General features: G+C 35.3%; 1 protein-coding gene across 6 annotated transcripts in view; it reads left to right on the top strand.

The window, feature by feature from the left end:
* The window catches only part of tjp2a (tight junction protein 2a (zona occludens 2)), a 237816-nt gene that overhangs the window by 187768 nt on the left and 22937 nt on the right, over positions 1-27111 (top strand). For all 6 annotated transcript variants that reach the window (XM_039750759.1, XM_039750762.1, XM_039750757.1 and 3 more), the window contains 8 exons: positions 374-962; positions 4201-4304; positions 6986-7139; positions 9258-9369; positions 9822-9946; positions 19633-19696; positions 20274-20424; positions 24521-24629. In XM_039750759.1, the coding sequence (XP_039606693.1) occupies positions 374-962; positions 4201-4304; positions 6986-7139; positions 9258-9369; positions 9822-9946; positions 19633-19696; positions 20274-20424; positions 24521-24629 (1408 nt within the window). The remainder of the gene's footprint in view (positions 1-373; positions 963-4200; positions 4305-6985; positions 7140-9257; positions 9370-9821; positions 9947-19632; positions 19697-20273; positions 20425-24520; positions 24630-27111) is intronic.

Raw genomic sequence — 27111 nt, 5'->3', positions numbered from 1 at the left:
CTTGTTTTACATATGTGATCATGATTTTTGAGACAGTTCCACTTGACATAATAAATCATTTTCCCTTTATTTTATTAATAACTGTGTGCCCATATATTGGCCTTTATTTGGCCTCTGTGGAATTCTGTTAATGTTGCCTCATGTTGCTTTGAAAACTTGCATATCATAGTGATATTTGCCAGACCTCTTTTATAGCTGATATATACTGTATTGCTAATGCAATCAACTTACTATATAATTCACCCTTGTAGTTGCATATATAACTGTAATTTAATTACGTAAAAATAAAATTCCTTTTTTATATGGTGTTTATTTTATCCACCCCTATACATTTGACAGACTGATTAAACCTTTAATTTCTGTCATTATACAGGTTGTTAAGCGACCACGCAAAGTTCCTGTGCAGAAGCGTGCCCCATCCCCTCAAGTTGAAGACCGTGTCTTTGATGCTGCTGATGATGAGGAGGATTATGATCACAGAAGTGTACGCAGTGGGCGGACTGACCCAGGGTGGCATGGAGGCAATGGAGCCCTTGGATATGGAAGAGATCACTACCTAGAACATGAACGTGGTGGCTACAGGGAACCTGATAGCCGGGGCCGTGATTATGACAGAGGAAGAGATTATGATGGAGATCGAAGTTATACTAGAGAGAGCAGTCGTGGTAGAAGCATTGACCGTGACCTGAGTCCCGATCGTGATTATAGAAGAGATCACAGCCGTGGCCGTAGTATTGATAGAGATCTAAGCCCTAAGCGCACCTACAGCAGAGACCCCAGCTATGAACGGGAGTATGATCGCAGGGCACCTCCACAGAATACTTACAGACAGGAGAAAAACGTGAAAAGTCAAAGCCGTGATCAGCTGCAAGGCCGAAGCCCCTCTCCACCCTCTGCCCGAGACCATGACCAGCTGGAGAAACCTGTCAGTGTGCTCTTGGTCAAAAACCGGCCAAATGAAGGTAAACTTTGATTTACACTGATTTGTCATTTTTATTGAAACCTCCTTACAGTTTACAAGTGGCAATTTTTATTGGTTTGGCCATGGACCCAAAATTTCAATGTTTTGTTCCCGAGCCATTTAGTTATCTCTTTTTCCTTATGGCACAATGCTGGAAAAGGCATTGTTTGTCACCAAACTGTTCTTGGATGTTTGAGAGAGGTTGCTCTCAGAGGATGTTTGGGTACCATTCTTTATTCATGGCTGTGTTGATTAGGCAAAATTGTGAGTGAGCATACTCCCTTGGCTAAGAAGCTACCACACAAGCAAACCCCAAGAACAGTTTGGTGACAAACAATGCCTTTTCCAGCATGATGGAACATCTTCAAAATTTTGGGTCTGTGGCCAGGAAACTCCCTAGACCTTAATCCCATTGAGAATTTGTGGTCAATCCTCAAGAGATGGGTGGACAAACAAAAACCCACAAATTCTGATAAACACCAAGCATTAATTATGCAAGAATGGCTTTCCATCAGTCAGGATTTGGCCCAGAAGTTGATTGACAGCATGCCAGGGCAAATTGCACAGGTCTTGAAAAAGAAGGGCTAACACTGCAAATATTGACTCTTTGCATAAACTTAATGTAATTGTCAATAAAAGCCTTTGAAACTTATGAAATGCTTGTTATTGTACTTCAGTATACCATAGAAACATCTGACAAAAAGATTTAAAAACACTGAAACAGCAAACTTTGTGAAAGCCAGCACTTGTGTCATTCTCAAAACTTTTGTCCACGACTGTACATTTTAACTCCATGGTGACTGGATTTTGATCTTTTAGCATTTAAGAGCTGTAATATTGCTAGGATAGCTTTTCTGTACCTTTTGGTTTTCTGCACTTGTTATAATGAAAGGTGTAACAGAAACAACAGTGTTGTGAGATGTATTAGAAAGCAAGTCTGGGAGAAGTTCTCTTAGTAATAGGAAAGTATCCATGAGCTTCTATAATATGAACAAGGAGGATCCGTTCTGATTGATCTGATTACTTATGCTGAATAGGATTGTTTCCTTTTCAAATCTTCAAAACATTATGAATACATTTCCATTGAACGTCATCTTGAGATGTAATGTTTTATATCAAAAGTAATTTTCCCCAAAATTACTGATTTTATTTATTAATTACCGAGTTAAAATGCATTTCATGTGTGTTCCATTTCTGCAGTAATCTGTGTAAACACAATGTTAAAACAGAAACTTTTTCATAGTTTTGTAATAAATGTTACAAAATGTAGGCATAAACTATAAAATGTGTGAAGCCTGAAGACCAAAGATCAAATAAACACTTTCACAAATGTTGAAGTGCAGAGCTATAGCGCATCTTTATGTGAAAACAGTAGAGTCAGATTGGGGGCGGGTATAGGGATCCTGAACACGACTGAGAGAATGAAAAGTGAATTAAAAAAAAAAACTAACCCAAGTATCATAAATTACACTGGCAGTTACACACTGAAATGAAATGTATGTTTTTATTCTAAAATAGTAAGAATAAGAGCAGTTTACTTCTCAAAAGTGAGTCGTGCGGGATCAAACTCATGACTTTTGATTATTAGTCAGCAGCTGATACCATCACACTACCGTGGCAGTTGCAGTAAGTATGTGTCAATGTGGCATGCTAAGGCAGCTTTTTTTCTGCAGTTATATTTTTGAATAAAAGCATACTTGTTCTGTTATATTTGTATCTTTTGTGGAAGCGTTTCGTTGATATTTGGACTTCAGGCTTCATACATTATATAGTTTATGCCTACATTTTGTCATTTACTACTACAATATGAAAAACGTTTCTGTTTTAAAAATGTGTTTACACAGATTACTGTATTAACGGAACACACGTGAAATGCATGTATTCCAAATAATGATCTATTATTTCCACTCTAAAACTCCACTTCACTCCCAGATAATCAATCAAGGCATGAGCTAAGAGAAGTTTGTGCACGTTCTAAGTCGGTGGGGGATGGAATAGCTGGCTGCTTGCAGCTTGTCTTTTATCAGCACATTTAGATTAACAAAAGCTGGCGGGGTTTTAAGAAGCGATTTAAGGTGGGACCGATCTACGGGTTTTTTCGTAGGCTCTGGTAATTCTAGTGTTAACAAAAACTTTTAAAACCATCGACCCCCTAGACATTTACTTTACTTGCTCAAATTAATAAATTTGTACAGTACTTGATATTAAATATTTCACTAGATATCAAACTTTTCATTTTAGTCACTTGTAATTAATGATTGAAAAAGATAAAAGGACTACAGAATATGGCATTGTCTTGTGCAACATTTAATATCAAAAGCTGCACTAACGAAAATTAAAGCAAAAAAATATGAGCAAAGTTTTTTTTACATTTTTGACATTTATGAAATAAATATGTAAATTCAAGATAAGTACAGATAGTCCAAGCTGTACTGTCTGTATTTCTTTTTTGGCTCAGTCATATTATCTGAAGAAATAAAAACTGTTATTAACAAACAATATTGACAGCCCCTGTGATTAAAAAAAACAATAAAGTTTGTACTTACTTGAAACAGAAGATTTTTGTTCAATTCCAGTAAATAAACTGTGTCCTCTGATTTTCTTTTCGTGGTACTGCTCCTCAATAATTAATTATATTCAGAGTTCAAATCACAAATAAGTACATGCCACATCAAATGAACCAATTTATAGTGTTTTATGAAAGCATGACCGTACAAGACTGATAGATTCTGCTAATATCAAATATCCGTCATCTCATCCCGCTGCGAGCAAGTGCGGACATGCAACGGTTTTTCATGTGTGCACTTGCTTTGATACGTTCGATAAGACAATGCACAGACATGTTTGTGCTACATGTATTTTCATGCATTCTTGCGTGTGACTCTTTTAATGACACATTTTACCTTTTCGTTCGCAAGTTTGGTATGTAATGTGTTTTTATCAAAAAAGTGTTTTTTTCAATTATTTTACTTCTTAATTAGTTACCTATTTGAATCATAGATATTTTGAAGCAACAAACAAATAGCAGTAGTAAGGGGGTCTTTGGGTCCCCCAAATCTTTTTATTGAAACTATCGACCTCTAGAAAGTTCAAATCGATCCCAGGGGGTCGATATCGACCACTTTGGGAACTGTTGCTGTACAGGATTAGCAGGTTGGAATGTTTGAACAATGGATGGGTGGATTAATTATCAAGTTAAATGGTGCTTTTTCTAAATGCACATTTTTCTTCTTTTAAAGAATATGGCCTCCGACTTGGCAGCCAGATATTTATTAAAGAGATGACGAGCACAGGTTTGGCAGCAAAAGATGGAAACTTACAAGAGGGCGACATCATTCTTAAGGTAAACTTGTGTCTATTTTTTTGTTAATTATGCTAGTTTTGGATACAGTATATTGTCATGATTTATCTGTGACACCTTGTTTCTACTACTTAGAGATAGGGTTGGATGAGTCCCTACTGAACATATTACTACTCTGGATCTACAGTTTGGCTTTAATAAAACATCCATTATTAAACTCGCTTGAGCCTGTTCAGTGTCCTGCCCTGGCAGCTAGACCCTATCCCTCACATGGAGCCAGATTGTTTTTTTTTTTTGGTGTGATTAGATTTTCAATGAAATAAAGAAACAGAAGTGTGGAAATTGAACCAATTATAGCATTATAGTAAAACAACCACAACCCACCCCATTAGCAAGCCAATTCGGCCCACACAATACAAATCCAGTGCTATCCTTGTGTATTCATTACTGTAAGATTATTTAAAAGTTAGATGACTGTGGATACACACAAAAAAATGTCAATATATAAAATGTTATCAGTACAGTATATAGATAATCTGCTTAATTTATTACATCGCCCAGGTAACTGTACTGTTCATTTTTGTACATAAAGCTTTAAATATATTTTTTCAGTATTTAAAGTTTGTGGCAAATATACTGTTATGACCAACAATGCAATACTAGATGCTTGTCTACATTAATGAGCTCATGAGTCCAACATACTTAATTATAAGAGTGTTAAGTATAGGTTTAACACTAGAATCCCTGAAGCCAATGAAAAAATTGGTAATCCCAGCCCACCTTAAATCCGTTAGCACCTGTCCATCAGTGTCTTTTCTTTTGTAAATGTGTTGATCAACACAAGCAGCAAGCAACCTGCTATCCCAGTAAAAACATTATTTTGATTTAAATCTATAACAGCTTCTGTAATTTTATGATCATGTAAATGTTATCGTTTTTTTTTTTTTCTCCTTTCAGTTTTATTCTGGATATATATATATATATATATATATATATATATATATATATATATATATATATATATATATATATATATATATATATATATATATATATATATATATATATATATATATATACATATATATATACATACATACATATATATATATACATATATACATATATATACATATATACTGTATGTGTGTGTATATATATATATATATATAATCGGAATATAAAGTTTATATTTTCTTTGTTGCTTCCCATTCTAAGCATGACTGTTGCAAATTATGCTGCATGTCACTTTGATGAAAGGTTGTCTCTAGAGATAATGATGGCAGTAATTTTTATAATGATGACTAATTAGCATATTTTCCATGCATTGGAACATGAGAAATAAATATGTCAGAATAGGAGAGGGATTTGGAGAAGAATGCACACCAGAGAATTAAAAATCATTTAATATGTATAAAATCGTTTGATGTCAGACTGGCCTCATCCACCTGATGTCCAGCACACTAGAGCAGAGTACTGCTTAATTTGGTTTGGATGGAGCAGGCATCTGTATATCTGAGGATATGGCTTTCTTCTAGAAAAGAGTGACATACTGTAGGAGAATATCTGCTTTGAGTAGTTTAATTGCATTGTAGTCTTATTTACAAATGAGAGCAGGGGCCCTCATGTAATTGAGCAATGGCAGCAGGATATGCTGTCTAATTATTTCCTGCCCTCCACCAATGCCATAAACTTTGAGTAGAGATGTTGCTGATGTAGGTGAACACGTTGAGATTACCATGTAGAATTCACTTTTGTGTGAAAGCTTTTATATGATTATCACTAACTGTCAAAATGTGCACAATGTTGTTATTCGAACTATAGAGACCTTGCTAGGTGAAAAACATAAAAAAAAATCCTGAAAATTGTTAGCCTTCATCACTTTCCACTCCTCCAAAGTTGAGAAAAATTAAATTGTCATAATTTTGAAGTATTGTAACTAGCAGCGGAAGATACAAAAATGTGAAAGTTTGTTTTTCACAATTGAGAGAAAAGAACTGAGCCATAAGAAATTACCATCTGCTTTAGAAACTTTAAGTGTTGGTAATACCGTATATCATTTAGGCCTTACTGTTTGTTAGATCTTAATAAATAAGATTTAAATATTGTGTATACTATATGTAGAGTGATAATACCAATTCAGAAGCCACCTGGTGGTTGTTGCTGAGTAATCAAAGGTCCTAGTTTTCAAAAATATTTTTATGAAGAATGTAACTTCAAAAATGAATATAATATTTACCTTTTTACCAAAAGCTGAAGTGTTTGTTTTTATACCTGTAAATACTACGTATATATATATATATATATATATATATATATATTTTTTTTTTTAATATATATTTTTAAACTTCTGGTAAAAGACTGAAAGCTAGATCAGAAGTACATCTTGGCACTTTGGTCAGAAATATCTAATCATTCTAAATTTCCAAGTGTGCAAATACCCTACTAAAACAGTTGGAGTGTATGTTTGTAATAGGTCAGTATTTCTTAAAGTATAACTTTAAATGTATGACTTTAAACGTAAGAGAAGGTGATGTGTAATGTAGAAGTGCATTATAAATTCATTAGTATATATTAATAATTTTATATACGTTTATAATGAATATTAATATCTCTATAAAATGGCGATTAAACCAGCAGAGAGAGTTGGAGATCAAATTATATTCATTTTGTACTAGTATCGTGTGAATGCTGTGATTTTTGGTATTTACTTTTTTATTTAGATCAATGGGACAGTGACTGAAAACTTGTCTCTTACTGATGCCAGAAGGCTCATAGAAAAGTCAAGTGGAAAACTGCAGTTAGTTGTGCAGAGGGACAACCGGCAAACTCTAATCAGGATCCCACCAATGGATGACAGTGATTCTGAACCTGATGGTAAGTGGTTAAAAATATATATATAATATATATGTGCAGTTTTTTTCCCTTTTTCTTTCCTTTTTTTTTTTTTTTTTTTTTTTTTTACAAAAGTACATCCTGTTTTTTTTGTTTTTGTCTTTTTACAGATAATATGCAATTCTTTTAGCTGATGGATCCAGAGACACAACATAAGAATTTGGTTGCAATATCTTGTTTATTGCCCAAGCCATCAAAATTGTAAAACTGCCAAACTTTTGCACCTCTTTGCTAATTTTACTTTTCATTTTAAATAAATAAAAATCTGTTTATGTGCCTATTACTTCTGTGTGTTGTTCATTACCATTATTTTAAAAGCATTTAATGATTAAAACAAAACAGTTTGTGCCTATATTTTTACATATAAAAGGAGGGTTCAATGAGTTTGGTTTCTGGTGATCTCACATGGGATACCGCTTTTACACCTGTGAATGTTAAAAGGTTTTTAATACTGCCTGAAACTAACCTATTAAAGATTTCAGTTTTAGTGAATCTTTGACAATCACCTTTTTCCCGTAACCAGTATATAGTATAAAAAAAACAGACATTCTTTTAATATAAACCTTACTCAAAGCAGGTTTTGCATTTTGTGTATTTTGTCCCTGGTTTCCCAAACTAATAAGTATCCCTTGATGCATGTCTAAAAAGATTGTTTTGTTTGGTTTTAGTGTGGCTGGGTAACATTGTCTGGGTAATATAGTGAAAGTGCCACATGCAATAGAATACAGTTGTGCCTCGTACTTTGAACGATTCTGACTTTGAACATTCCAAATTTCAAATGCTAAATTCGAGAGAAATATGATCCAGAGTTTGTACAGTGCTTCTAAGTTCAAATTGTACAGATGGTGCTTACGCAGCGAGCATAAATATCATCTGTTGTGTACAGTCTTAATGTTAGTACACCAGCTGTTGTTGACATACAGTCATAACTCTGTAGCTGTATCCGGAATGTAACTAGCAGAATGCAACTGTCCTTAACGATCTTATTCTCTGCAACCTTGGAGCTTCAATCCTTTCATCTTATTTGCGAGGGATCTTGTGTTGATGAGAAAAATACTAGGAAGAGGTGACTTGTGTGGCTGCCACCATAGCCTTGCCAGCCGTGCAGCCCTGCTTCTCCCTCTTGTCCCTGTATCGCCTCTGTCTCCTACCGGTGGGGGTGTTAAATCTGTGGGGAGCCCTGGCTCCTGGCTTTGTCCTCTGGGATATCATGGAAGTGGAGAAACTCAGCTTTAACAGTCTGCTCATGCCACAGTACTATTTTTAGGTGATTGTGCAAGTTATAGACGTTTTTCACCCAGCGGAATGCCATTATGACAATCGGCAACACATACACAAAAAGACAAACTAGGTGCCGAAAGGAAGAGCACCGAGCTGCTGTTTCTATGTGGACCATCATATGTTTTATTTTATTATACAGTATTTATGTATTTATTGCTTTTATGTTTTAATTTATTATTTAGAGAATTTAATTGTGTTACTATTACCTTAAATTAAGTGTATTTGCTACTTAAATCTATCAAAATAGGTATTGATTAGTGTCTAGGAACGGATTAATTCACTTTCTATTATTTTTAATGGGGAAAATTGATTCGGACTTCGAACAATTCAAAGTTCAAGTTGCTTCTTGAAATGAATTAAGTTCAAAGTACGAGGTACCACAGCATTTCAGAAATGCAGTCAAGAATGAGCTCATTTTAAATCGTGCTGCATTTTTATGAACAGTACGTGGCATAATTGATGACCATTTAAGCCATTTACTGATTGTTTTTTTGTGAAGTTAATACTTACAATGTATTTTACACTCTCTGCCATTATGCTTATTTTATGGGCAATACATTGCTTATCTTTTGTCCAGCAGCCAAAAAGGAAGTATGCATCACTATCATGAAGTTCAAGTCTCTTAACATTTTAATAAATTCCAGTGTTCTGCTCACGTTTTCATCAACTGTGTGATAAGTTGGAAAATTAAATTTAAAGGCTTTAATTAATTAAAAAAATGGTGAAAAGGTATAGTTACTTTTGTTTTCTGGTCAGGTATGTAATTAATCATGTAGGCATGAATTTAAACTAAAATGCTTACCGGTATGTTTTTTGCAGACATTTCTGAAATAGGGTCATACCACTCTTATTCCCCTCAAGAAGACAGACGATCCCATCATTCTGATCTTTCATCGCATTCTTCTACAGAAAGGCTAAAAGATAAGCACAGGTACTAAGAAACTTAGTTTTATTTAGCTCCTTTTTATATTGTGGGCACATAGTTGTAGTACAGTTGTTTCCATGTATTTCTATGAAGCAAAGGACCCCCACCACCCGCCTTGCTTGAGGTCACATAGCAAGTCTGTAAATGGAATCGAAATCACATTTTTTGCTTTAAATTCCAATGCCTTAGCCTCAAGGACCACACCCATTAGACAAAATGTTTTTATGTTCCATTGTTTTTCAGATAAAAACACAATTTGAAATGTGAACATCTAATTTCATTGGAAACTGGTTTAGAATACCATATACACATATGAATGAGTTTTATTTAAAACCTTTTATATACAAGCTTTTCATCTGCCGGAAAGTGTAAATTACCCATTGAGTTCAATAGCTTGAAGTTGGGTAAGCCTATTCATTATTTTGTTTTTTTTAAATAACTGCTCTATGTCTTTCAAGAGATGAACCACCCAATAGACTGGCAAAAATGGGAGCAATGCCCACACCTTTTAAGATGACTAGTGACACTTCAGCCCCTGTAACGGAAGTGGATATTGTGGAGAAATGTGCAGAAGAACCTCCCGGTGAGTAAGCATATTTTATGGCTCTTACAGAAACTGGTAATTTTTTTTAATAAATTTTGAAATGAATACAATCCCAATTCCAAAAAAGCTGTGACAGTGTGTAAAATGTGAATAAAAATGGTATGCATTGATTTGCCAATCTCATAAACCCATATTTTATCTACAGTAGAACACAGAAAACATATCAAATGTTTAAAATGAGAAAATGTTCATTTTAAGAAAAGAATAAGGTCATTTTGAATTTGATAGCAACATGTCTCAAAAAAGTAGGGACAGGGCCATGTTTACCACTGTGTAGCACCCCTAATCTTTTACGTCTGGGCATTGAGAAGACCAGTTACTGGACTTTTGGGAGTGGAATGTTGTCCCGTCCTTGTCTGATAGAGGATTCTGGCTGCTCAACAATCCTGGGTCGTCTTTGGCATATTTTTCACTTTATGATGTGGCAAATGTTTTCAATTGGTGAAAGGTCTGCAGACAGGCCAGTTCAGAACTCGGACTCTTCTGTTATGAAGCCATGCTGTTGTAATAGATGTAGTATGCAATTTAGCATTGTTTTGCTGAAATATGCCAGGCCTTCCCTTAAAAAGACATCATCTGGATGAGAGCACATAATGCTCTAAAACCTGTATATGCATTTCAGCATTGATAGTGCCTTTCCAGAAGTACAAGCTGCCAATTCCACAAGCACTAATGCACCCCATACAATGCAAGATTTTGAACTGAGCGCTGATAACAAGTTGAGTGGTCCCTCTCCTCTTTAGTCTGGAGTACATGGCATCCACGTTTTCCAAAAAAAATTTCAAATTTTGATTTGTCTTTACCAGATAACAGTTTTCCAGTTTGCCTCAGTCCATTTTAAATGAGCTTTGGCCCAGAGAAGACAGTGGCATTTCTGGATCATGTTCACATATGGCTTATTCTTTGCATGATAGAGCTTTATATCTGCATTTGTGGAAGGCTCAGCAAACTGTTTTCACAGACAGTGATTTCTGGAAGTGTTCCTGAGTTCATGTGGTGATTTCCATGACAGAATCATGCCTGTTTTTAATGCAGTGCCACCTGAGGGCCTGAAGATCACTGGCATCCAATACTGGTTTTCAGCCTTGTCCCTTGTGCACAGACATTTCACCAGATTCTCTGAATCTTTTGATGATATTAAGTACTGTAGATGATAAAATATTCAAAGTCTTTGCAGTTTTAAAGTTACAGAACATTATTCTGACAATGTTCTACAATTTGTAGATGCAGTTTTTTGTAGAGTGGTAAACCTCTGCTCCTCTTAACTTCTGAGATTTTCTACCTCTCTAAGATGCTCTTTTTATACCTAATCATATTACTGATTTGTTGCCATATAACCTTATTAATTGCAAGATGTTCATCCAGCTGTTTCTTTTAGTACCACTTACTTTTCCAGCCTTTTTTTTTTTTGGCCTGGGCCCAACTTTTCTGAGACATATTTCTGCCAACAAATTCAAAAAGAAATAATATTTTTCACATGAAATAGTAAAACGTCTCACTTTCAACAGAGTCTTTAAAGCTACTCTGTATCAGTATCTTTCAGATTGTATGAAACATTAATTATATTGCAAGTAAACACGACAGATTCAACATAGAACAGTCAACTACTTAGTGTTTGCGTCTATTTTTTGAAAGTGACTTCATTAACAAGGCACTTATTTTTTGCATTTCATTTTCAACAAATATGCTGGACTTAATTTCAACCCTCCAATGTCAAAATCCTGTTAAAAAGTTACTGGATTTTGTATTGAAATGTGTTGCTATCCATGGAAGAGCATAGTTGATGCAGGATTTTATTCCAGTCGATTCCTGTCTTTTGGATTCCAAATGTAAATTAAACTGGCTTTAATTTATTGCTTTCTCCCTTTTTTGTCGGTTTAGAAATTCATAGTGAGTTTTCTTAATTTACTTTGTATACATTATGGCTCAGTGGTCAGTTGTGTTGCCTCAACTCCAAATTCATGGAACTGAGTCTTTATCTGACAAATGTTTATGTAGAGTTTGGATGTCCATCTGTGTTAGTGGTTTTCACTAGGTGGACCAGTTCCCTGTCTGTATAATAAAGATGTTTAATTATTGATCAAGCGTGAGCCAGTGTACCCCACTATAAACTAGCTTCATAGTTTTTTCCTACCTTGTGCCTGATACCCCTGGAGTAGGCTGCAATTGTAAAACCCTTAAGTGTGTTTGATAATGGATGGATGCATTTATTTTAAAATTTATTTTGATATTTTAGTCCTTACTTGCTAATATTCACAAATCTGGAAATGTTACTGAGAGAGTCACTTCTTTTCAGCATTTATTGCCATTTATGCTTCCAATCAAATTCTTTGTTTACTTAGCTTGATGATTTTTGCTCTCATTCTGTATGTAGATAAACACTGCATTGTGCAATGTGGATTCTGTGCCATAGATGTTAATGCACAAGAGACTCATCTGCCTTTATATTTACTTCATGCATTAATGTTTGTTCCATTAATTGTTTCCAAGTAGTGGTAGTAACAAAGTACAGATAAGGGTGAAAACAACAATTGACATTAAAGAGGAGCTTTTTCTTAAGTGTCATTTCTACTTGTATGAAAATTACTTACATAATAAAGAAATGTCCAAATATGTCTTCACCAGATATGTAAGATTAGAATAGCCCAATGTATCAAAAAGGTGTCAGTCTAAAGTAAGATCAGTTTCAACACTAAAATTTTATTTTGCCAGCCTAATTCTTTTTCATAGTATCAGTTAACAATCCTTACATCCACGTTCTTTAAATGTATTTGTCATCATCATTAATTGTGTGACAGACACTAAAGCCTGAGGTGACCAGTAGCAGAAAAACTTAAAGAGCGATGAGTTCAAATTTGAAATTTTTGGTTCACAAAGAAGCTATGTATGTATGTATGCAGGTATGTGAGAAGAATATTGTGTAGAGAAGCGCGTTGCTGCCTTTCTGAATCGTTCTGTGAAGCACAGTAGTAGCACTGACATGGTTGGTCTTAGGATGGATTTCAAGCACTATTATATGGGCTCTGGTCAAATCAAAAGTTTGATACCATTCTGAGAAATGTAATCAGATATGTATTCATCATGCAGTACCTTAAGGAGAATAGCTTTTAAGAGATTAAATATTAACAGTATAAGGTTATCCAGTAATTTTTACATGGTAATTACTATTGTAATATAATTTTTGAGTGGAGTGTTGAATACAGTAAGTTCATGCTACTTCTTTCTTCTTTGTACGAGCAAGTAAACAGTACTCGGGGAAAACTAGCTTTAAAAATTTTCTTGTGTAGTCTAAGGCTTTTGCAAAGTACTGTATAGGGATTTCCTAAGAGCAGAAAAATTCAGTATGTTTTAAAGTGTTCATAGAGACAACATGTGTAGTGAATATAGTGACTAATGGGTAAGCCTTTTCATATTCATAATATTCCATATAATGTAAATAAATTATAATTGTTAATGCGCTGTTCTATGCAGTTTCCTTCCACAGAAAGTGCATTTGGTTGTATTTTAGCCTGTCATATTTAATCATTCATCTATTCATCCATCTCTCCATTTTCTTACCCACATATCTAGTTCACGGTTGAAAGGAGCTGGCTCCTGTTCCTGCAGCAAAAGTCAAAAGGCAGGAGCCAACTCTTGCCACAAACCCATGCCAATATCACTAATAAACTGAATATGTTTAGGATTTTGGAGGAAAGCCAGAGTGCCCAGAGGAAAAAAATCCCATACAAATATAGAAAATATGAAAAATTCACCCATTGCACCATCATTTTACTGAATCAGGTTATCACTACCTGTAATATATATTTTTAATTTGTTAATTAATTTTTGTTTCCAAAATCAGCTGGTCACTAATTACCATCATTGTATTTCAAAAATCTAAATGCTACACTTTACAGGTATTTAAATATACGTAAGGATGCCTGACAGAAGATGGTTTCAAACTATTAATAAATATGCAATTAATTATTTTGAATTCCCAATAGAAATTAAACTAGATTATATCTATGAAATGTGCTGCTTTTGATTTTATAGCTGCAACTGATATTAAAATTTCATGCATGTGGCATTTCTATCAGTTAACTGATTTCTAAAAACTGATAATGAATATTACTGTGAGTTTTGTTTATGATGTGGCTTTATTGCATTTAGCTCTGATAATCTAATTTCATAGACAAATAGTGCTTCCCTATTTTAACTATTGTATTTACTCCCAGTAATGTCTCTAGTGTTTATTTTAGCAAAAAATACCTGATGGAAACCATTGCTCTTTATTAAGAATGCCATTTTATAGGGTTAATAAGCCTTCGTAACTTTGCATTCTTTATTATAATAGTATTTTAAAAATACAAATAACTGTACTTTAAATAAGCATGCATTTTAAAATTTAAAAAAGGAAGAAGGAAATTTAAAAAGGAAGAAACACTTTAGAAACTTATATTGATTTTCCATGAGGCTAGTGTTTGGGCAGTGCAGCTCCTGACCTCTGTTCACCTTCTAAAGAGGATGGCATTAAAAAAGAAATTCTTATCATGCATTAATTGAAATGGAAAAAACAGTCTTTCCTAGCCTTTATTAGCCAAAGTCGGTGTGTATAACAAAAGAATAAACAGTTATATAGGACAGTCATTTGCTGTTAATTTTTTTTTTCATTGATTAATATTTTATACAGTATACTAGGGGACTTCACCCCCTGCTCGCTTCGCTCGTCAACACTCATGTTTGGTTTTCCAGATACACACTTTTAAGATTTTTTTTTCTTTGAATTGTTGCAATTTCATTAGTTTCACTTTTATTTCAGAACTTCTGTAAAAACAATATTTGGAATCTTTCGAGTCCCAATATGCTGAATCTTTTTAATGAGGTCAGTGAGACATGTGTTTAATGACTTTGTACCATAATTCAGGATAGGTTTCTCTGTTTGGAATTTCAGCACAGACAAAACGATCCACATCATCAGCAGTTAATAATTTTTTTTGCAAAGTAACCAATAAGTGCATGTGAGGTAAACCCCGTTTTTGAAATTCTCTGACTTAAACTTCAAAGCCTTACAATATTTACATACTTCTGACATATCACCTATGTCCATATATTCGATCTCTTTTCGCCTTTTCGTTATTTCTCCGAGTAATAATTTCTCGTTCTTTGCGCTAATGCAATGTTTACTTTCTTTGTTTTGACACTGTCGTTTTTTTTTCCTGCTTTCATATTTTGTATCTTGCTGTGCATGTGTTTTGCGCCTTGTTTTTTAACCTCTTTATGACATTTTACTTTGTTTTCTACTCTTGTCTTTTATTTCTGACTTCGCTTTGTCCTGCTTTTTTTTCAATGACACCTGGTCCGTGGTGATTATTTTCCCTTTTTCGAGTAATAATTGCCGTTTGTTTACACAACTGAAATTTTTACTTTATTTTTTTATACTTTCTAATTTTCCTACTTTCATATTCTTTAACTTTCTCCACCTGTATCGCGCCAACTTTTTTTTTTTTGAGCCTTTCGAATTCCACTGCTTTCGTAATCTCTAACCAGCTCTTCATGTGTATAGTGCCAACGTTTGTGAACGTCTTTATGAAGTTCTACTTTGTCTTTTAATCTGTCTTTTAATTCTGAGCCCGATTGGACTTGCTTTTTTTCAATTCCACTTGTTCCAGGCTGATAATTATTTTCCTTATTTTCTGAATTTGCACCTAGATTATTCTTTTTCTTTTTTTTTTTCTCTCCAACGCTTTTGAGTCACTTTTTTCCACACTGCTTTCTTCTATCATTTATAACGTATTGTCCTTATACACTTTATATGCGCTGAGAGCCCTGGATCTGTGTGTGCTCAAAGCCTCATTTTCACACCACTGAGTGTTTTGCTGCCTGTGGGCTTATTTCATATTGATTGTAAGTAGGGCGTGTCTTGCAAGAATCTCATGTTCCACGTCATCGCGAGACGGTCCTGGGTCAATCTCTTGGCACAAAGTCTCATGTTTAACACTAGAATTACCAGAGCCTACGAAAAAACTCGTAATTCCGTCCCACCTTAAATCGCTTCTTAAAATCGTTCACAGCTCTCCACCAGCGTCTTTTGTCATCTAAATGTGCTGATAAAAATCAGGCTGCAAGCAGCCGGCTACTCCATCCCCCCACTGACTAAGAACGTGCACAAACTTCTCCCAGCTCATGCCTTGATTGATTATCTGGGAGTGGAGTTTTAGAGTGGAAATAATAGATCATTATTTGGAACACACGCATTTCACATGTGTTCCGTTTATACAGTAATCCGTGTAAACACATTTTTAAAACAGAAACGTTTTTCATATTGCAGTAGTAAATGACAAAATGTAAGCATAAACTATATAATGTATGAAGCCTGAAGTCCAAATATCAAACGCTTTCACAAAAGGTACAAATATAACTGAACAAGTATGCTTTTATTCAAAAATATAACTGCAGAAAAAAGCCGCTTTAGCATGCCACATTGACACATACTTAATATAGCTGCCATGGTAGCGTAGTGGTATCAGCCGCTGACTAGTATCCAAAAGGTCATGAGTTCGATCCCACATGGTTCAGTTTTGAGAAGTAAACTGCTCTTATTCTTACTGTTTTAGAATAAAAACATGCATTTGATTTCAGTGTGTAACAGCCAGTAATTTATGATACTTGTAAAGGTTAGTTTTTTTTTTTATTCACTTTTCATTCTCAGTCTCAGTCGTGTTCAGGATCCTTCCCTACCCCCCATCTGAGAATGCTGTTTTCACATAAAGATACGCTGAAGCTCTGCAGCGTACTTGTGACTGCATTCTCGTACCAATGCTTGCGAACTGAAGTGCCTGCGTGCACTTTTTGTGGCATTACACGTCTATTTTTTTGAGCATGCCCGTGTCGCTCAAACACAGGAACATATGTTGGTGTACAAGAATAAAAAACAAGTGCACTTTTATTCTAGACTATAAGTGAAGAAAAAATAAAGCAAGTTACAGTAGGCGGTTGATACGACAGCTTGCGTGGTGCAATGCTAAGAACTGCTGATTTCCGATCCGTGCTATATAAAATCATCACATTCAAATATTAACAATTTTCACACACCCTTCCTACATTCACGACATGTGTACTTGTTGCAGTGTACACATCTCTCTGTGCTATGGTTCCTATTACACTGAATGAGCACCTGACATTGTACTTTCTTCCCTATATAAATAACATTCGAGTATAGCCCGTCTCCAAATAAATCACATTCGAGTATAGCGCGTCTCCAAATAAATCACATTTGAGTTATAGCGCATCTTTATGTGAAAACAGCATTGTCAGATTTTGGGGATCGTGAAGCGACTGAGAGAATGGAACTGAATAAAAAAAGACTGAATTCAAATGTATGTTTTATTCTAAAATAGTTAAGTACATGCAATATTATTTGAAAACGAACAGCGTCAGATCGGGTTTGAATACACGCTGCAACGCTGAACTCCCTGTCTATATACATAGTAATAACAGTAATTTTATTATTATATAGGAGCTTCCCTGTCTGCCTATCATATAGTGCCTTTCCTTCCTACCTATCTATATATCTATCCCCTTAGCTGTTTTTTTATATATCTATTATACAGTGCCTTCCCTGTTTATTTATATATCTAGTGCCTTCTCTGCCTGTTTGTCTGTCTGATTGCATATAGCGCTGAACTTACTGCTCTGTACTAATCTGTCCTCTGCATGTCCTGGAGTACAAAAGAAACAGCACCATACAGCAACATGTGCGAACAGGCAAGATCGGGGAAAAAACACGCGGTCACTGATTACAAACCGCAAGATGAATGAAAGAGACAATATATGTAAAAACATCATCGCACTAATGCAATATTATTTGAAAACAAACAGCGTCAGATCGGGTTTGAATATGCGCCCGATCTGACGCTGTTCGTTTTTAAATAATATTGCATATACAGTAATAATAATCCTATATAATAATAAAATTACTGTTATTACTATGTAGATAGACAGGGAGTTCAGCGTCGCAGCGTGTATTCAAACCCGATCTGACGCTGTTCGCTTTCAAATAATATTGCATGTACTTAACTATTTTAGAATAAAACAAACATTTGATTTCAGTCTTTTTTTTATTCAGTTCCATTCTCTCAGTCGCGTTCACGATCCCCTACTCCCCAAATCTGACAATGCTGTTTTCACATAAAGATGCGCTATAACTCAAATGTGATTTATTTGGAGACGCGCTATACTCGAATGTTATTTATATAGGGAAGAAAGTACAATGTCAGGTGCTCATTCAGTGTAATAGGAACCATAGCACAGAGAGATGTGTACACTGCAACAAGTACACATGTCATGAATGTAGGAAGGGTGTGTGGAAATTGTTAATATTTGAATGTGATGATTTTATATAGCACGGATCGGAAATCAGCAGTTCTTAGCATTGCACCACGCAAGCTGTCGATCAACCGCCTACTGTAACTTGCTTTATTTTTTCTTCACTTATAGTTTAGAATAAAAGTGCACTTGTTTTTTATTCTTGTACACCAACATATGTTCCTGTGTTTGAGCGACACGGGCATGCTCAAAAAATAGACGTGTAATGCCACAAAAAGTGCATGCAGGCACTTCAGTTCGCAAGCATTGGCACGAGAATGCAGTCACAAGTACGCTGCAGAGCTACAGCGCATCTTTATGTGAAAACAGCATTCTCAGATGGGGAGGTAGGGAAGGATCCTGAACACGACTGAGACTGAGAATGAAAAGTGAATAAAAAAAACTAACCTTTACAAGTATCATAAATTACTGGCTGTTACACACTGAAATCAAATGCATATTTTTATTCTAAAATAGTAAGAATAAGAGCAGTTTACTTCTCAAAACTGAACCATGTGGGATCGAACTCATGACCTTTTGGATACTAGTCAGCAGCTGATACTACTACGCTACCGTGGCAGTTGTAGTAAGTATGTGTCAATGTGGCATGCTAAAGTGGCTTTTTTCTGCAGTTACATTTTTGAATAAAAGCATACTTGTTCTGTTATATTTGTACCTTTTGTGAAAGTGTTTGATATTTGGACTTCAGGCTTCATACATTATATAGTTTATGCTTACATTTTGTCATTTACTATTACAATATGAAAAACGTTTCTGTTTTAAAAATGTGTTTACACGGATTACTGTAGAAACGGAACACACGTGAAATGCGTGTGTTCCAAATAATGATCTATTATTTCCACTCTAAAACTCCACTTCACTCCCAGATAATCAATCAAGGCATGAGCTGGGAGAAGTTTGTGCACATTCTAAGTCGGTGGGGGGATGGAATATAGCCGGCTGCTTGCAGCCTGATTTTTATCAGCACATTTAGATGACAAAAGACGCTGGTGGAGAGCTGTGAACGATTTTAAGAAGCGATTTAAGGTGGGACAGAATTTCGAGTTTTTTCGTAGGCTCTGGTAATTCTAGTGTTAAGGTCGCCGTCTCGATGCCCTAGTGCTTCTCTTCACTTTTTTTTATAATAGAGAGATATTACTTTTTAAAAATAGGTATTTTTTTGGGGATTCTTGGAGGGAAAAGCCCTGTCATTTCATTCAAAATACCATTGTAAACATAAATTGTTGTTGAGTACTAATATTAATATACTTAAATGATAGAAAAAAAATGTTTTTAAGTAAATCTCTCTTTACATTCTATAGCTGTGGTGCATGTGGCTCCTAAAATACATCTCCGTCCCAGTCCAGAAGATGAAGAAATTTATGGGTAATTTTTTGAATATGTAATAAAGTGTTTCAAGCATTTTTAATTATTTGTTGCATCTGATTTTTTATTTTAAGAGCTATTCATTTACTGTACCAAAAAATTATTTAAAACTTAGTCTCTAATTGAGTATTGGCTAATGCATTTGTCATCTTGTGAAACATTGGTTGTGATAAACTACACAGAATGTTTTTTGTAAAAGTATTGCCATTAACTTGTATTCCTTTATGTAGAAGAAAGTAAATAAAAGTAATGTTTGTAAAGTTTGTTAAATATAGGCAAGTTTACTTAAGGGCCTTACTTTAATTTACACTGTCTTTGGGGCTTTTTTGGCTCTCATAACTCATTGCTCATCTGTATTTTGCTTATAACTGAATTTCCAGTATAACATATTTTGTGTAACATGCAGCAATTTGTTTTGAAATAACACTGTATGCACTATAATATTTACTAAAGCTTTTATTATCATTTGTAAATACTAAAGCTTTTATTATTTATCAGTTGTAAAACTTTTTTGTAGTTTAGTACAACTTTTTTGAGGTATTTTAATAATTTGTAAAATCTGTTAATATCATTACAGCCCCAACACAATCATGGTGAGGTTCCGGAAAGGAGACAGCGTTGGTCTGAGACTGGCAGGGGGAAATGATGTTGGTATATTTGTTGCTGGAGTTCAGGAAGGAAGTCCTGCTGAACAGGAGGGACTGCGGACTGGGGATCAGATTTTAAAGGTACAGAATGAAAAACGTATGATTCTTACAAATCAAATCATTCTTCATATCTTTGTTATTAACTGACTTTAAGCCATACTTTATATTATTTTACTTGATAGGTAACAAATAAAAAATGTTTTTCTCATGTAGAAGTCTACTTTAAAGATGTGTATGCATTGGGTGTGGGAAGAGTCCACTAATCATGAAGCAAAGCATCTTTTGTCTACTGTTAGAATGGCATGACTTATGATTTTTTTTTATTATGCACCTTGTGATTACATACAGAATTCTAAACAAAAATTGTCAGACCTCAACAATATTCAAAATAAATAGAGCTAACCATGAGGAAGAAGCTTGTTTGTTCATATCCCCGTAATCTCTCCTTCTCACTCAAAAACTTTCTTTTTTTGTTTACACTGCATAGCCAGATTTCGCTGGGATGATGCTGGTTATTTATACCACACCCTGAAGGTGGGTCAGTGTTCATCCAAAGCTTCCTTGCACACCAAATGTTTCTTCCTTTCAGCCTCTTGTCTAATTGGATAATTTACCTCTGAAACTACTTTAAACGGCTAGTATCATCTTTTAAAATTGGGCTAGGCTCAGCTACGAATTACGTGGTTACTACTCCAGAGCAGCAATGCCAGTGGTGCCAGATACGTGACCCTGACAAGTGCACCCAGGCCTCCTCCTGGGCTGTCATTGTCTCTTGGTATCTCGTCACTTTGCCTTTCTCTCAGGGCTTAGTAAACATGTTTTTAATAATTGTTATTGCCCGTGGATACTAAATACAATTAAACCATTAGTCATATTTTATCCCTTTCTGTTTCTTTTCTAAACACTCTTGGTTTAGCTTACTATCCTTTCTTGATGTCATATTCTGTGACTGGACTCTGTTTCTCTTTCCTTCTGTATACATCCTTAGTGGCTACTAGTTTACCTGAAAACAGATTTTGAAATATTGTTACTTTTACATCCTCGTCATACCCTTAATGATAAAGTTGTGTTTGGTTTTTGTGCAATATAACCATTGAATCTATAGAATCCTAATAAAGAACAGTGGCTGCTTGTGTCCTGTGTACAAGCCATAAACAAGACGTATTACACAAGTTAAACATAAAGGGCGACCAATAAATTTACAACTATTACACTGCATTCATAAAATGTAAAAATGGAATTTTGTTGTTAATTTGTCTGTTTATTACTTTATTTAAAAGGTTCATGTGTCAATCTAATAATTCAGGTTTCAGTAATAACCAAAATGAAGTATTTGTTGGTATGAGACAATTAAACACTCTTTTGTGTTGTGAATATAATATTACATGACAGCTTGGATTGAAACCCTGATCAGTTTTCTCCTCCTTGTCCTCGGCCGAAAGCAAACATATATAGACTTTTTTGATGTTCTAAACTCCTGCATCATTCTTTCATGGTGTCTCTCTCTCTCTCTCTCTCTCTCTGTCTCACATTCTTTTTGTTACAGAAAATATCCTGTAACTGTTCAGAGCTTTGCTTCTGCAATTAGAGAATGCTTTGCTCATCTTTTGCACTCCCAAGGCCAAGGATGCTGCTCTACTTGCACTTTTATTTGCACTATACCTCCTGGCATGGCCATAAGGCTTTTTGACATGACACATGTCTACTAAGTGACCCTGCTCATAAAGAGCTGTGGGTACTATGAAAAAGACTTGAAAACCCCTTAAAACAGTGTATATAGTATGGGGAGTGGGGAAGAGGGAAGAAAGTCCTCCTAGCAGTATTAGTGTTCTACAGTTTTCCAGCAGTTGTATTTGTTGATACGCTCCACATTTACAGTAGTAAATCGAAAAGTAAAACATCACATCTTTCTGTAAATGTGTGTTTCACAGTTACTGGCATCCCTGACATCATTTTATGGTAGAAATTGGTCTGAATTGAATTGAATTGGTGGTCAGTGAACAGTGTGGTCTTTTAAAACAACATAGCAGCTTGACAGTGAGTGGGAAGGCAGATAGATAGATAGATAGATAGATACTTTAATAGATACTTTATTAGTCCCAAGGGGAAATTCAACTTATAGCAAGTTTGAAAATGTATGCATGGCATAATATTTAGTTGCGTTCTTAGACTTAAGTGAACTGATTTGAAAAGTGTTTTACTTTTTTTTTAGTCATGCATTATATTTTTCTTTATTACATTTTTTTTTTAACCTTAAGTCATAGTCAGGATCAACAATGATTGTAGAATGCAATTACATGTGTTAGTAGACTAGATGAAATACTTGCTTTTTAACAGTATTTCACACTATCTAATAGTTAAAAAAATGTAGCCCAAAAAGGCTTGTGGTCACTCAGTAGCTTTCACAGAGAGCATGTTCCAATTCTAAAATATAAAATGACATTGATTGATGTCCTGTTTATAGTTGTTGGTTGTAGATGGTGTATGACTAACTATAGTTCAAATTACTTAAAACATAACACATTTGAAAGGCATACCCAAAGAAGTGTAAAAGTTTATTTAAAGCTAAAAGTCAAGTTGTTGCTTTTCTAGTTATTTGTAGTGTCAGGGAAATATTGAATAACTATGATGTGCAGACAATGCTGTCATTAAGTTGTTTTCAGTGTAATGTAGTGTAAACACTGAGTACGTATCTGTTCACACAGTGCTTGCAGAGTAATATTTACATTCATTTCTAGATAAGTGACTCATTTAACTTTTACATTTAATTTGCCTAATGTAAGATGATGCACAAGTGGCTTACATGTGTGCCTACCCTGCCATTTGACTAATGTGTATAAGGGGATCCGATTTATCATTAGGAGCAGCTTTTGTGTGAGCCAAGAAGGAAAATGTGCAATTGATACATTTGAAACAGTAATCCTTAAAGTTATGCCAATGCTTTACAAGTGGAGATTTAGAAATTTCAAAAATGTTTATGCTTTGTTCTGTTTGAAGTATCTCAATTAAAACAAACTTCCCATATAAATGTTCTTGAAGAGTAAGTTTGCCAACTTTCAGTAAAATGCATCCACTGGTAGCCAATTTGTTTCATGCTGATAAGCATGACAATCACTGTAGGTGCTTTTTGTATTAAAAGTGAATGTTGATAATAATAACAATGATAATAAAATGTTTATTTATATAGCCCCTTTTTAGTGGTCAAAGCATGTTGCATCTATACAAATATAGTGTGTAAAGAGCATTCAGTCACATGAGTCTGGTTTGGGTGACGGTGAGTGTTTAACATTTTGCTGCTAAAGGGGTGTAACAGGTAGCAATAGCTTGTAAAATTCCTAACTATTGAATGGAAAGACAATGCAACCAGACATTTTGTGGAGCTGATCTTTATTTATACTGTATATTTAGAGTTTTACACAAATAACATAAATTATTGATTTATAGAAAATCTAGCAAATATCTAGTACAAAGAGTTTACAAAAATAACAAACACAAGTTTAATGTCAAATTTATGTTAAAAAGGTACATTATTCTAGAGTTTTTGCTACCATATGTTAATTGCTACTGTCTGATAGAATTTTCTTTACACTTGCATGAATTTTTTTTCATTTAGCAAAACAATATCATTTGCAGATTTATTATTTGACCATTGCATCGTATATTGTATTATTTTAAAATGTATACATTTTATAAAAGCTTGCATTTCTAAATGCGATTGTTAAATAAACAAATTCACTGACTGGCAGCTGTACTGATGTCCCTGACCAGTCCTGGATGTGCCCCTAATTATAGTGGTCTTCCCTGAGATCGCCGAGGTAAGACTGGAACCCAGGATTTTGTAATTAAGAGCTGCCAGTTATACCACTGAGCTAAACAGGATCTGTATTAACCAGCTGCAGATATAGCTGTCTTAGCTTCTGACATGGCTTTATGTATGCTATGGCCCTTGCTGTCAGCCACACACAGATTGTGATGGTTAAAGCAAAAATAAAACAAGAGACACCATATTCCTTAATGGTATATCTTTCATCATTTAGGATTTTTGGTGGTCCTACTGATTGAATCAGATGCTTTAATTTTAATTATAAAATTCTTAAAATAAACTGCAGCTTTTGCCCTTTTCTTAGGGGTAATAAAGTACATATCTAATCAAAAGTATCTATTTTATCTTTATAAGGTTAATGGCACTGACTTCAGATGTATCATTCGGGAGGAAGCTGTACTATATCTCCTTGAAATTCCAAAGGGGGAGGATGTAACTATACTTGCACAAAACAAATCTGATGGTATGTGCATATTTGACTACTGATAAGTCCTCTGAAAAATGCATTGTTGGTCTAGCATGTTTAAAGTACACATTTTGATCACTAGTGGAAATGCATTTCTTATGCCAAACTCCGAACATTTTTACGTATGTAATAATCAAAGTAATGATACTCATAATTCAGAGGTTATAAGAAAAAGTGATGATGTTTACATTTGATCCTGAACTTTTTAACTGAAACAGTTCCAATTTAATTTTTGTTGTGGGTAGTTCTGTTTTCCATTTCATGAGCTCTGTGTGTAGTACTAAGTAAATCCATTATAGTGATGAGCAAACCCCATATAGTTTGCTTCGCTGATAGTTTGGCAAAATCACAAAAAATGTGAGCAAACATTACTGAACTCTACTAAATGCATTAAAGGCAATGGCAAAGAAGGAACTGAGCTAGTTTTGAGTAGATTATAAAGGTGCATTGTCTTTTATGTCTCTGAGGAACATACCAATTAGGCCGACTAATTACAGTAATCCCTCCTCGATCGTGGGGGTTGCGTTCCAGAACCCCCCACGATAGGTGAAAATCCACGAAGTAGAAACCATATGTTTGTATGGTTATTTTTATATATTTTAGGCTCTTAGAAATTCTCCCACACTGTTTATAAATATTCTCCGCACAGTTATACAGTAAACCCTCGTTTATAGAGGTTGATCCGCTCCAGACAGATAAATGAATTTCAAAGAAGTAGGATTCTTTATTTATAAATCTAATATTTTCGCAGTTAGAGCATTGAAAACCTGTTTATGACCTTCTAAATACGTTTTTTAACATTATTAGAGCCCTCTAGACATGAAATAACACCCTTTAGTCAAAAGTTTAAACTGTGCTCCATGACAAGACAGAGATGACAGTTCTTTCTCACAATTAATAGAATGCAAACATATCTTCCTCTTCATGGTGCGCGTCAGGAGCGGAGAATCTCAGAGAGAGAGTAAAGTAAACAATCAAAAATCAATAGGGCTGTTGCGCTTTTAATTATGCAAGCACTGAAGGGATCAATGTGAAGGTAGCCTTTCAGCATTTTTTTTACAGGCGCATCCGTATCTTCTAAGCAAACAGCCCCTTTGCTCACACCCCCTCTGTCAGGAGCAGATAATGGGGCCAATCATACGCCTCCCTGATGGTATTGCATGATGGATAAGAATCTGCCTGTATTTCTCAGAGAGAGTGAGAGAGACAGAGAAAAGCAAACAATGAAAAATCAATACAAGCTGTTAGAGCTTTTAAGTGTACGAAGCAGCGCACCAGAAGCATATCGTATATCATTGAGGAGTTTTATTTAATATGTAATACGTGCTTTGATTGGGTACCTTCTCAGCTATCCGCCAGTAGCATCCCTTGTATGAAATCAACTGGGCAAACAAACTGAGGACTGTTTGTTTGTGGACACAGACTCCTCACTCAGTCACTTGAGAGCCCCAATCAGAGCCTCTAGTGACTCTGCAAAGATCACAGCATTGTCTGCAAAGTCAAGATCAGTGAATCTTTTTTTGCCATCAGATGCCCCACAGCCACTGGACCCCACGACCTTGCCCAACACCCAGTACATGCAAGCATTGAATAGAGTACAAGCAAGAACACACCCCTGAACACATTCCTAGAATCAACTAGGAAAAACATTGAGGTTCTGCCTCCACTCTGAACAGCTGCAGCACTCACAGTACATAGATGGTCTATTGCTCACAGATTCCTCTAATAAACACCTCCTCATTTGCCCTCAATGCCCAGACAGCCATCCTTCTCAGTTCCCGGTACAGATCAGAATTGCCATCAAGCTGTGCGCTGCGATTCCTCTCAATGATGTCTACAGTGTCCTGCAAGATTAAACACCTCCAACCCTCCGCAACCTTCAGGTTTTTGTCACAGAAGGTCTCCAACATGACATTAGGATTGGCAGTCACACCCAAATCTGTAAGTTCCTCACACAAACTACGTACAGACTCATCATTAACAGCCTGTTCTTGGAGTCTGGCCAGGTCCAGCCTCATTTTCCTAGAAGGTGGTAACCTACTGGACCTAAGCTGTATCTTCAGAGTAGTAATAACAAGTCTGTGGTCAGAATTCACAAACTGGGCACTTCTGTAGACCCTGCAGTTTTGTAAGAGCCTTCCACATCTGCCCACGAGGATGTGTTTGATCTCCTTCACCGCACCACCAGTATTGGAGTCCCATGTCCAATGATGCGTCTCAGGGTGCTGAAACCAGGATCCAGCAATTTGCAGCCCCTGACCTTTAGCAAAGTCAAGGAACATGTAGCCACTTTCACTACAGTCACCAGACCCATGGGGACGGAGTCAATCCTCATAACCAGTCCTGTCAGTGCCATTGGCTGCATTGAAGTCACCCATGACCAGAGGACTAACACCTCGTGGACAACCATCATGGAAAAATTAAACCTCTGTAGTGTCCATGGTTAGCAATAATGCAAAGGTAAAAAAAGTGGGACACA

Source organism: Polypterus senegalus, chromosome 4, assembly GCF_016835505.1.
Source record: "Polypterus senegalus isolate Bchr_013 chromosome 4, ASM1683550v1, whole genome shotgun sequence".
Taxonomy (NCBI): domain Eukaryota; kingdom Metazoa; phylum Chordata; class Cladistia; order Polypteriformes; family Polypteridae; genus Polypterus; species Polypterus senegalus.
This window is presented reverse-complemented; position numbering and strand designations above follow the sequence as displayed.